This window comes from Sturnira hondurensis, unplaced genomic scaffold (assembly GCF_014824575.4).
Source record: "Sturnira hondurensis isolate 20B ecotype Veracruz unplaced genomic scaffold, ASM1482457v3 Scaffold0007487, whole genome shotgun sequence".
Taxonomy (NCBI): Eukaryota; Metazoa; Chordata; class Mammalia; order Chiroptera; family Phyllostomidae; genus Sturnira; species Sturnira hondurensis.
Genome location: NW_028080118.1, coordinates 517,669 through 530,172, shown reverse-complemented (window position 1 = coordinate 530,172; position 12,504 = coordinate 517,669). Strand labels below are relative to the sequence as shown.

The window sequence follows — 12,504 nt, the reverse complement described above, 5'->3', positions numbered from 1 at the left end:
TAGACTTTTTTATTTTATACTTTTGAAAGAGAATTTCACGTGTCTTGCTGTAATCTGTTAAGTGTTAAAGTATTCCTGGATCTCTGGAAATCCGAGGACTCACTCTTCAGTTGCCTCACAGAAGTTAGTTTACTCATGGAAGAGGTTCTGTGGACACTGATGGTTTCTGGCTCGAGTGTCATGGCTATGACTTTGCCTAGAATTCTTAATGTCCTGACCAGGTTTATCTACATAACTATAAAACAAGCCAGTGACCCTGGCTGGTGTGGCTCAGTTGATTGAGTGCGGGCCTGAGAACCAGAGGATTGTGGTTCGATTCCCAGCCACGGCACATGCCTGGGTTGCAGGCCAGTTCCCAGCAGGGGATGCACGAGAGGCAACCAACCATACATTGATATTTCTCTCCCTCTCTCCTTCCCCTCTAAAGATAAATAAAATATTAAAAAAAAATAAAAAATAAAACAAGCCAGTGTTTTAACAGAACTCTATGACTTTTCTCTGTTAAGATTGCTGGCTCAAGTACATGATATGGAAGTTGCTTTTGATGGATTTTGGGAAAAACACCAACTAAAAATGGAGCAGTATCTGCAACTATGGAAGTTTGAGCAGGATTTTCAAGAGGTCAGTTAAACATTTCTTTGTACATTTATTTTCATTATGTCAGAGGTTGTTATTCCTTGATCATTACAAATATAGTCTCATAAGATGCCCATTTATGCTCACGGAGAGATAGGGAGAAAAAGGAGGCAAATGTGAGTGAATCTTGACTTTGAATGAAGAAAGCAACTACTAAGTGCCAGGACTCCTACTTCTGTGGCTTGCTCATTTCTTTCAAAAAAGCATGTAATTATGTGTTAACCAATATGAGAGGGAAAAAGCTGCAATCTGCCGTGACATTTGTTATTCAGTTTTATTTTATTTTTTATTGTTTTTAGAGAGAGAGAGAGGAAGTGGGGAGAGAGGGGAGAGGGAGGGAGGGGATGAAGTGGGGAGAGAGAGAGGAGAAGAGAAGAGAAGAGAGGAGAGAGATTGAGATTTATTGTTTCAAATGCAGTTACTGGTTGCTTCCTGTCAGTGCCCTGATTGGGGATTGAACCTGCATTGTTGGTGTAGCAAGATGATGTTCTAACCAACTCAGCTACCCAGCCAGCACTCTTCACATTTATTTTAGATATAAAATGCTTTCAGCCCTGGCTGGTATGGCTCAGTACACTGAGTGCCAGCCTGTGAACCAAAGGATCGCTGGTTCAATTCCCAATCAGGGCACATGCTCGGGTTGTGGGCCAGGTCCCCACTGTGGGGTGCACAAGAGGCAAGCAATTGATATTTCTGTACCTCTCTTTCTCCCTCCTTCTCCTCTCTGTAAAAATAAATAAATAACATCTTTAAAACAAAAAAAGAGGTGATCCAAGGTCATCTTACTCCTACTCTGCCTCAGCCTGAGAACAAGCCATTTTCCTGAGAAGCTCTGGTTTGTTTTCCTGGGGAATGATACTAAAAACCAAGATCTGGGTGCTAGGTATGCTCACTGCTACTGAAGTGTCTTTGTTTCTAGAACTTCACCATTGAGCTAGGGCTATACATACAGGTATATACACATATACATACTTCTATACATGCTCTCATATGTAAATGATGATATACATGCTCTCATATATAAGTAATGATAGTTTATAAATAGTACACACTGATCTCTAGGAGGTTAAATTTAAATAGGTTATAACAATTAGTGTGAATAGAATAACTGAAAGTATTTTCCATATGTATAATTTTTTCATATTGGTGTTCTGATTTAATAGCATTTCCTATAAAACTTGAATATTAAGGGAAATGATGAATAGTTTATATGCTTTTAAGACTAATTTTTATTCCTATTTTTAGCTTGTACATGAAATTGAACTTCTATCAAACAAACAAGCAGAGTTGGCAGATGCCACAGGGAATATAGTTCAAATAAAACAAAAAATAAAACAGTTGGAAAAGTTAGATGAAAAGTCTAAGGTAAGATTACATTTTGGATGTTCATTTTATTTATGGAATGTGATAGTTACATTTTGTTGCTTTTCACTAGACTAAATACTTATTATGATTAATCTCTCAGGTACGATCTGAATACTCGGTTCAATCATATTGGTCTGTTCTCTGTTCAGTGTGAGCCATGAGGTGACACTGCGTGTGTCATGTAGGAGGCCTCTGAGATAATGGTGTGAACTGTTTCAGGACTACCAGTGGCAACAGGATCAGAAATCACTTTTGAAGAGCCTAGACCAATGTCTTTAAAGAATGCAATTTTGTTACAAGAACATAATTCTTTAAACATCCATCATGTGATACATGCATTTGAACCAGACATACACTCAGGCATGTAGATCTGCTTAGTTTTACTGGTGGTGTGACCTTTGGTAAATTGATTACATTTTCTAAACCTCAATGTCCTCATCTATAAATTGGGGGTGAAAGGACTTACTTTGTGGAGTGATTGTAAGGATTCATTTAGGTGGTGCAGATGAAACACTCAGCACAGTACCTGAGATACATGGCTGTATAGTTCGTACTCAAAACAGCCAGCTGCCAGTCTTACAGCTTGGACTCATGGCGTTACTACTTAACAAACTCTAGCTTTGCTCTCCTGTCTTGTATGTGAGGGCAAGGCCGTGGTTTTTAGGGTGCTTTCTTGGCATACAAATAGATTTATGGGTGAACTAGAAGCACCAGAATCTAAAATTGAGAGGAAGCAGGTGTGGTGACCAGTTCTGGAATTGTGCTTGCAGGTCTCTGTGATTTTGGGGCAATTCACAAATCTCTCTGGTATAGAAGAAAGAGAAGGCAGATGGCCTCGGAAAATAGGGGGCTTTGCATTTTTTGCTTGCTTTTGTTTTTAATACTTTTTAGTTTTAATTGTGGTGACAGACGCATAAAATAAAATTTAATATCTTAAGCATTTCAAATTGTACAGTTAAGTACTGTTGAGTATATTCACATTGTTGTGCAACAGATTTCCAGAAAATTTTCATCTTGCAAAACTGAAACTCTATTGCCATTAAACGACAACCTCCTATTTTGACCCTAGTTTTTCAACTAGCTAGATACGCTAGCTAGTCACTTCTTCATTTGGGGCTGTGGTTTTATTTTACCTCAACAAACATTTCCTGGGCTCCTACTGTGTTTCAGTCACTATGCTGGGGGTGGGTCAGCAGTTGAGGTGGAGGCAAGGCAGGTAAGATTGCTTTTGACATGGAAACCCAGCGACACATTCACTTTGTGTCTGTAAAGGAGTCAGGTAGATGATGACTTTCATGGGATTTCCAAGGCTGAGATACGTAAAGGTCAACTAGCTTTCTTTGGCTGGCGTGTACCTCATTTGATATAGGCAGCTCTGTTCTAAATCTGTACATCATGGGAGAAGTGAATCTTATCCCCAGTTTGGGAGGCTGGTTAATTTTCTTTCCGTTACCAGAAATGTGTGAGCTTCTGATGACATCAACTGCTATAGCTAATTGCTGTAACTGTAAGCTGTTTTGCAGCCTACAGAAGTATGACATCAAATAGTTTTGGCAAAATGTCTCTGTGCCCAACCAATTTGTTTCTTAATTACTTTTCCCTTGCTGTCTTTGAACAGAGATCATGCCGTTATTGTTTTACTTCTTTCCCCAAAACAGGATCTGTTAAGAAAGGCCCAATTTGTGATTTTACACGGACACAAACTTGCAGCAAATCACCATTACGCACTTGATCTGATCTGCCAGAGGTGCAACGAGCTGCGTTATCTTTCTGATATTTTGGTTAATGAGATCAAAGCCAAATGGACACAGCTCAGCAGGACCTTAAAAATGCATAAACTCCTACAGCAGGTAGTGTCCTGGGACATGGTGCATTTCTGAAAAAGAAGATGAATATTTTTCTTGGGTCCTTTTTAGAGGTTCTAGGATCTGGGTCTGGTATAGCTTTAGAATTACATTTGCAAGGAGTCTGTACTGGACTATGCTCATTTAATCCATATTACCTCTGTAGAATTCATTGCAGGACTAGTATTGCAAAAAATCTTGGCCTCTGTTGTGATATTGAGATCTTGATTGTGACGGCTTCTTTCTATTTTGGGTACATTTCTGAAGCCTATACTTGGCTAATAGTTTGTAGTCAGAATACTTTGAAAAGCCCTGGGGACACTGTGTGAAAGCCTGGAACTCCTTCTACATTTCATAGTCAAAGCAATAAAATATTAAACAGTGGCTAGAACATATTCCTCCATGGCTTGTGGGTCTGACCCCATTCATGAGTAAGCAGTAAAGATATGGTCTCATCTTGGCAGCGGGATGTAAAATGGGTATCACTTACAGGCATCACATGTGAACATGAATGTTTTAATCTGCGTGTCTCCTTCCGTGGCCAGGAAACTTTTATCCTTGTCCTGGGCAATCATTACACTTTTATGTTATACTTTATATTTTGCTATGAGTTTCATATTTCAGTTATTGATTCTGGGAAAATAGCATGTGGCCCAAGTGTTGGTATTGAGAGAGAATGGTCAGACTGCTGCTGCAGAATGATTTTCTTGTTAAGAAACGAGTGCAGAGCTTCCCAGCCTTGGCTGCACATCAGAAATACCTCTAAAACTCTGTAAACATAGAAATACCCAGCTTATGGCCTGAGCCACTGAATCAGAATTTCTGGGGGCCCAACCCAGATATGTTTACTTTTTTAATAGCTCTGAAAGCAACTCTGAATGACAGAAGCCAGGACTGATAAACACTGTCTTAAGGGACACACATATTTATTTTTCATTTACTGATGGTTGTGTATGTGTTTGTGTGTGTGTGTGTGTGTGATGTGCTCACCAGGCTCGTCAGTGCTGTGATGAAGGAGAGTATATTTTAGCTAATCAAGAGGTAGATAAGTTCCAGTCTAAAGAAGATGCTCAGAAGACCCGCCAAGATATTGAACATTTTCTTGAAACAGCTCTGCCCTTTATAAATTGTGATCCTAAAACCCTACAGTATGAATTTGATGTAATTTTATCTCCTGAACTCAAGGTAAGAAGCTTCTTTTCGAGTAAACAGGTTTTTAAAAACTGTAAGTGCAGTGGTGTTGATACTAGTTTTATTACTTCACAGCTACCTTTGTGTCAAATTGCCATTACATAGTTCTCTTAAGGATTAGGAGTGATATCAGTGACACTGTTAAGCACCAAAAAGTCCAAAGCCTTATTCTTGCTATTTAACAAAGACTAGTTTCCTTTTTGAGCTCTGACTCCATTATTTTTAAACTCTTCATGTGCTGGGAGCTCTCACATGCATTTTCTCATGCCTCCTTGGAGAAAGGCCCAGAGCTGTCACAGGGGAATATCGGGCCTACATTAAGAGCGCCCTACCCCAAACGCATGTTCTTTGTGCTACAGTGACCACCAACAGATGCTCTGTGGACACAAATCTTGTTTTTCTACTGAACTTGAGAAGGAAAGTTTAAAGAAAAGATCTGGGTCTTCTTGGTGCGGGGGGAGTAGGCAGACATTGCTTTTGGCCAGGCGACGAGCTATATAGGTTTGTTCAGTACGGTCCTTTTGGGAACGTCATGAATCACTGTCTTCACATTGTAGGTAAATGCATTTGTGGTGCTATTTGCGGTTAGAAGTGTCTAATTGATTCAGAGTTTGGAGCAGTATCTAAATCCATGCTTAGCTGCAGTCCTTAGGGGATGCCCCAGAAAATCAGAAGTCTGGCTGTGATAATAACCCAGTCATTCTCTGGAAGCCACTAACTGGCTTAGTGGCTTAGCTAACTGCCTCAAATCATCTAAAAGAGGCAGGAGGGTATATTCTTTATCAGTGGTTCTGAGGAGCCTTTTACAACATGGAGAGCTAAAGAATGTCTTGTAGGTTAAAACAAACTACTGTGACAATTCTTAACTTGGTGGCATCCTCAAGCTAAACAAGCCTTCTTTTCCAGCCAATATCCCTTCCACCCTATGAAGGGTGAATCACTTTATGCAGTGACCTATTTCATGACTGCTTGATGGATTTCTTCTTTTATTTGTTTTGCTTGAGATCTTCAGGTTTTATAACCATATGGAAATCATACACTAATCTGTTTTCCATTACTTTCCTAAATTTCTTTGAGTTATATTTTAAAGTCTGCATTGACTTTTGACTGAGTCTGAGAAATCTAATAAGATTTGTAATGACCCCATTTCAGAAAATATTTCATAAAATTTTTACGCAACTTGTAGGTTCAAATGCAGACCATACAACTCAAGCTTGAAAGCATTCGAAGTATATTTGAGAACCAACAAGCCAGTTTCAAGAACCTGGAAGATAAGTGTGTGAGGCCAATCCAGCTTGGGGCATCGGCTTGCAACAAAGTGATTCGATCTAAAGCATCATTTATTTTACCTAAACCTGGTAAAGAATCTTACGTTCTTACCCTTTCTACCTCTTTTTTTTCTGCTCGGATTTACTTTGTTATTCTTGATATAAATGCTGAATTTGTTCTTTAATCCTGATAAGTTGAAATTGTATTTAAGCATTGTTGATCATGTGTGATTATATTGCACAGGCAGCAGTTGACGTTGGCACCACAGTAGTGATCTAATACAGCCCAGGACAGTGCTGGTCTGCACTGAATACTCCAGCCATGCAGTGAATGTGAACATTTATACCAGCCTCAACTTCATGCTTTTTTTCAGCAGACAGAGGAAGGCATATGAAAGTGGTACACACGTGTGCCTGCACGCACTCATGCATTTTTTTATTACTTGATAAACTAACTTGGTTCTTATAAGCTTCTTGTAAGTGAATGGCTTAGGTAATAGAATGGATTGCCTCTTCTAAATAGGTGCAAGTAATTTGAATGATTTTGCTGGTAATCACCTGTGACAGGTTCCATTTTCTGGTCTTAATCTTTGTTGACTCATTTTAATCATGTAATATACATTTTCCTTTCTGTGTTCTGTGGGGTAAAATAATTATTCTCACTGTGTTGTTGAACTACTCTGGAAATGAGGTGGCTCTATTGCTCCTAGGGTTACCTTGAGCTGCCTCTGGGGCCTGTTGGTAGGGGGAGAGGCTTGGCTTTGGAGCCTTAGGTGAGTTGAGTGAACAAGGGACTAAATTTTGTCTCTCTGACCTGAGAGAATCAGAAACTTTATTAATGTATGGGAACTACTTGGAAATTAAGAGAAAGGTTGAGCCAGGGATAATGAGTATAAAAGTTCAGCTCAGCCCCAGCATGGATCAGATTAAAAAGGAGTGAAAAAAGCAGATAATTAGGTTAAGACAATCCAAGTTGTATAACTAGTAGTTATGAAATATAAACATATACTCACAAAACTATAAACAATCCCCCAAATAAAGAATGTTCACTGAGATGATATGGGGGAAAAGTAAAAAAGAACAAAAAAAACCAATAAGAAGCTAAAAACCAATAACTATGAGAATGAAAATAGAACAGGTTGATATTCCTAAGATCTCAGACTTCTGCCTTCATTTACTGGCTATGTGATCTTGGCAGTTCACATAACCTCTTTTAGCCTCAGTTTCCTTGTCTGTTAAAATGAGAACATTAACACCTACTGGTTTCAAAGGGTTCTTGTGAAAGAAATTGTACAATATAAGAAGTACTCAATAAACTGGACTATCCTGACTAAGGTTTTTTGCTTTATAGTCCTCTAAATATGTGGCTTCTTGAAAGGGGTCCAGCAGTGGCACACACCTTGGATTGAGAAACATGGTTCTGAAAAGACTGTTCAAATTCCACTCCCCACCTTAATCACTAAAAGTACATTCTGTTTTGTGTTGTTTCATTTCTTCTTTCTGATATTCTTATATAATGGTGTTATACTTTCTGCAGCGGGAGTTGGATGCTCTTTCTTTCAAGCATGTAACCTTTTTTGCCAAGGGAGCCCATCTTTATTTCTTTTCATCAGTACGTTTTTCTGAGTTTGTGTACACGAAAAACCAGTTTGGCATCTAAACCCAGCAGCATTCATTCTTGCATTTTGCCTACAATTAACTTTCTCTCTTTTTCATAATAACCACTGATTATTCTCTCTGTATGAAACTTAGCCCTGGAGAATGATTATAGAAAAAGTAGATTAAGCTCTTTCATCGAATGACGACTCATAAACAGAAAATAAAAAAAGACAGTTGGCAGTGTTAAAAGACATCAAACTTTCTTTCATTTTATACTCTTGTGTCATCCACAACAAAAGTATTTGTTGGGAGTAGGTTAGATTTGGTACAGTTTCAGACTGCCTAATGTATTTATAAGGAAGAAGGCAGCTTACTGAATAAATGACATGGTTAGATAAATGATTTTGTTCATCGCCCATCATGGTTTACAGGTTTACAAATTAAATCAAAGTATTACGTATGCTACAAACACCGTTCATTTTACCTAATTGCTCTATGAGTTATATAATGGGAGTTAATAGTCAGTCCCAAATAATTCTCCAAGAGTTTTAATGACCGGGCCAGGTATAGAAATTTTGTTCAAATCAAAACGTAAGTGTTGATGTTTCATAAAAGACGTCAAACTGTTCTTATTCTTTGTTTTTGGTTTTTATTAATTTGCATCAAGTAGAATCCTGTACCTAGCATAGTGCCTGTTTGCACCTAGCAGGAGATAATAAATATTTGTTGAATTAACATTTAATACAGAGGGAAGTTAGGGAAGAACATCATCCATGAGGGGTAAAATGTGGTTTGAGCTATTAAATCTGTAACTGTAGTCTCAATCTTTCTCCTAATCATCCAACCTGCATTTATGGTTTGCCTCCTCAAACTTCCTGTAGACAACTCGGACTCCATACCACAAACTGATCACTTCTCTCTTGCAAGCCTTCTGTCCTTCCTGTGTTTCTCATCTCAGCAAACAGCACCATGGTTCCCAGGCCCTTGGCTCCCCATTGTCGTTCATGCCCCATCTGTAATCAGTCAAACAAAGTCCACTTCTTTCCATTTTTACTGCTATTTCTCACTGCAACTTACGTAATCCAACCTAATATCATCTATTGCCTGGACAGCTTCAGTAGTTTCCCTGTCTCCCTATTTTCCCTTCTCAAATGCCCTTAGTTACCTTTGCACTTCACACATACTGTTCTCTCGCAGGAACACTGTTCCTGTCCCTCTCCCTTTTCCCTCTGCTAGTTCCTTTAGATAAGCCTTTCCTTCCTGCTTCTCCTCCCCTGTACCCAGTTCAGTTAGATGTTCAAGCCATGTGATAACAAGTCCCCCCTTCATTGCTTCTCAGCGTTAGTGTTATTTCCTGTTCTGTGTTTCTCTCGATAGACTGTAAGCTCTGTAAGGACAGGAGCTGTGTACAATTCATGTTTATATCCTTAGCACCAAACACGGAGCTCAGCGCATAGTATAGGCACTCAATAATATTATATACATATTTTCATTGTTAAAAGAATTAATTACTCTATCTTGCTTCTCAGAAAAACTTGCATTTGTCCTAAGTTGTAAATATTCCTTTTTCATCTCTTAATGCACTTGCTAATAATTAATTAGCACAGCTAATTAGCAGAGCTCCCTAAGTTACCTTTGTAAATCAGTTCAGATCTGTATATCAGGTGTCTTTTAAGTCGTGGACACCAGTGTTTATTGAGGAATTGATTTTGTATGATAATTACCAGTAAGTCTAATTTGTATTTATATGATTATATACACATAAAGTTTATATATAAAATGTATTTTAAATAAGTGAAAGTGAAGTGTAAAATTTAGAGAACATGACAACAGAGCCTTTCCCCGAGTGTGCCTTGCCATGGCTCCTGCTGAGGAGGAAAAGACAAAAACGAAGTTTCTTCCAGGCAGAGGAGAGATCCATGCAGCCTGTGTGGGTGGCAGCCTTTTCAGCAGCCCTGAGAATTAGGAGCTTAAACGACCTAGTCTTTGAGTGGACCATGCCCTGGTCTTTGTAGAAACATCTGGACTCCTCGCTTAACAATATAGGGGCTCACCCTTTTTAAACAGAAGAGAAAGATTAAACAGAAAGAAAAAAGAAAAGATTAAGCAGCAAGAACAGAAAGATTAAAGCTTGGAATGTTGATGAAGTTGTTTTTAGTTTTGTTTTGTTTTAGCGTTTTAACATGCTTCACAAATATTGTTTTATGTAGGGGTTAGAAACGCGGATTCTGATAGTACATGGTTTGAATTTGAATACCACCTCTGCCTCTGGGACAAGATATTAACCTTCCTTATTTATCTTTAAAATGGGGGTAGAAGTAGTATTTATCTCTTAGGGTAATTTGAGGATTAAAAAAGAAAATGCATGTGCAGTGCTTAGAAGAGTGCCAGCATGTTGTAAGTGGCAAATAAATGCTATAATTATTAGTTAAATTTAGACTTTTCCCCCCAAACTCTTTTTGACCCAGCAAATCAGTTCAGATCTCTGTATCAGGTGTCTTTAAAGTGGTGGGCATCGCTACTTATTGAGAAATTGATTTTATATTATAAGTGCCAGTAAGTCTAATTAATATTTATACATTATGATATAAACACAAAATTTATATATAAAATTATATACAAAATATATTTAAAATAAATGAAAGTGAATATACAATTTAGAAAACCAAAGCATAGCCTTTCCCTTGCAATGTACCTTGCAATGGGTCCTGCGAAGGAGGAAAAGAAAGTATATACAATATAATATTGCATATGTGTCAAATGAGCACTAAATCTGCAAATAAATTGTAAATAATAACACCTCACTTCATGCTTGCTTGGCGATCAAGCAAATGTTTGATGAGAGTTAATACATGGCAAAATCATACTCAATGAGAAGTTGAGATCATATACTTAAGTTTAACCCTTCAAATGTTTTGTATAATGTGATCTAAAAATGCTAATAATATAAAGACATTGTAATATTATGACCTCTCTATTTAATAAACATTCATGTGTTTTTATTAAAAGTGTTGATTTTCATTCTGATCTGAAATTATTCTTTTACATTTCTCTCCCAGGGAAGAAGATTTGGAAACAAAGTCAGAGGAACTTAAAAGTAAATACCATTAATTAATTCAAAGTTGGCTTTATTGCTGTGGTTGCAGAATTGGTATGGGAAATTAAACCGTATTTTAATTTAATCAACCAGTATTGTGCATTTGAAAGCCTATGTCATCTAAAAGAAAAAACTGCTACTGCATTGTGTCTAATTGCAGTCCTGGCATATCCCCAGATGTATGAGCAGATTCTCAAGTCTCGGGTCAAGTTCAGAATAATTTCTGTAGAGTATCTCATGTAAGTTCCAGCATCTTTTCCCTCCACCTCACCTCAATAAACACAAATAAGTGTTGCACATTTTTATAAAAGGAAATTTCTTTCACAAGTAATTGTAGTCCTGCAAAGCATGGACAAAGGATGAATTTTAATGGACCATACTTCGGGCTCAAAAAAGGCATTTTTGCTTTTCCCTATAAATATACAGCTCCTTCTCAGTTACCCATATTCTGGTATCTGCAGAGAGTAGCCTCATCATAACTGCAATACCCTACATTTTCTTTGCGTATTATTGATGATAAATAAGGACAAGAATATGTCTCCAGGAGGCAGTTCGTCATAGTGATACAGATCGTAGAGCTAATCTGCCTGGTTTTTAATCCCAGCTCCATCACTGCCTGGCTGTATAACCTCCGGTAAATTCTCTGGAACTCAGTTTCCTTCTCTACAAAATGGGGATAATAATAGAGTGCCCTCATCATGGAATTGGTGTAAAGATAAAACAATCTAACACTTATGAAGTACTTTGAAAAATGTGTGGCATATGGTACACATGGGAGTGTTCTCAGGGTTTTATACAGTTATTAGCAGGCTAGCGAATGGCCTATACTGACATACCACACCTGGTTATCATGTTGTACAGCCACAATTTCTGGTTTCAGTAAGGAAGCAGGCTGAGCGCCAAGACTAATTCCATAGTCTAATTCCATAGTCTTACATGTCTTTCGGTTCTAGTTTTAACTCACGACTACCATGACATTCAGCTCTGTGTATTCATTTGCATATCTCCCAGAAAAAAAATAGGCTGTGGTTGTGTACAGTTTCTCAGTGAGATTTATAGCTGGTGAGCCTTGTTCCAAATGGACACATTATTCCAATTCAAGTCAATTTGCACAATCTTTATGTATTTAAAAGTATAAATTGATGTTTCAGAACTCTCCAAACTTGTGTTTCAGAAACCCTTTAGAAGTAAATGATGGCCCTGGCTGGTGTAGCTCAGTGCATTGAGCGCAGGCCTGCGAACCACACGATCGCGGTTCGATTCCCAGTCAGGGCACATGCCTGGGTTGCAGGCCAGTTCCCGGCAAGGGACTCACAAGAGGCAACCATACATCAATATTTCTCTCCCTCTCTCCTTCCCTTTCCCTCTAAAAATAAATGAATAAAATCTTAAAAAAAAGAAGTAAATGATGTATACCTATCTGATAAGTGGAGTATGCAGTATTTTCAGTCTTAATTATGGTATTAAAATGATAACAGTTGGTACATTGAGCAGACATAAATTG

At 38.0% G+C, this 12,504-nt stretch overlaps 1 protein-coding gene across 1 annotated transcript in view; it reads left to right on the top strand.

The window, feature by feature from the left end:
* Positions 1-12,504, top strand: part of MCF2 (MCF.2 cell line derived transforming sequence) — an 80,637-nt gene that overhangs the window by 31,676 nt on the left and 36,457 nt on the right. The window contains exons 8-13 of the mRNA XM_037052635.1: positions 507-621; positions 1,882-2,001; positions 3,660-3,851; positions 4,839-5,030; positions 6,223-6,394; positions 10,963-11,000. Of these exons, the coding sequence (XP_036908530.1) occupies positions 507-621; positions 1,882-2,001; positions 3,660-3,851; positions 4,839-5,030; positions 6,223-6,394; positions 10,963-11,000 (829 nt within the window). The remainder of the gene's footprint in view (positions 1-506; positions 622-1,881; positions 2,002-3,659; positions 3,852-4,838; positions 5,031-6,222; positions 6,395-10,962; positions 11,001-12,504) is intronic.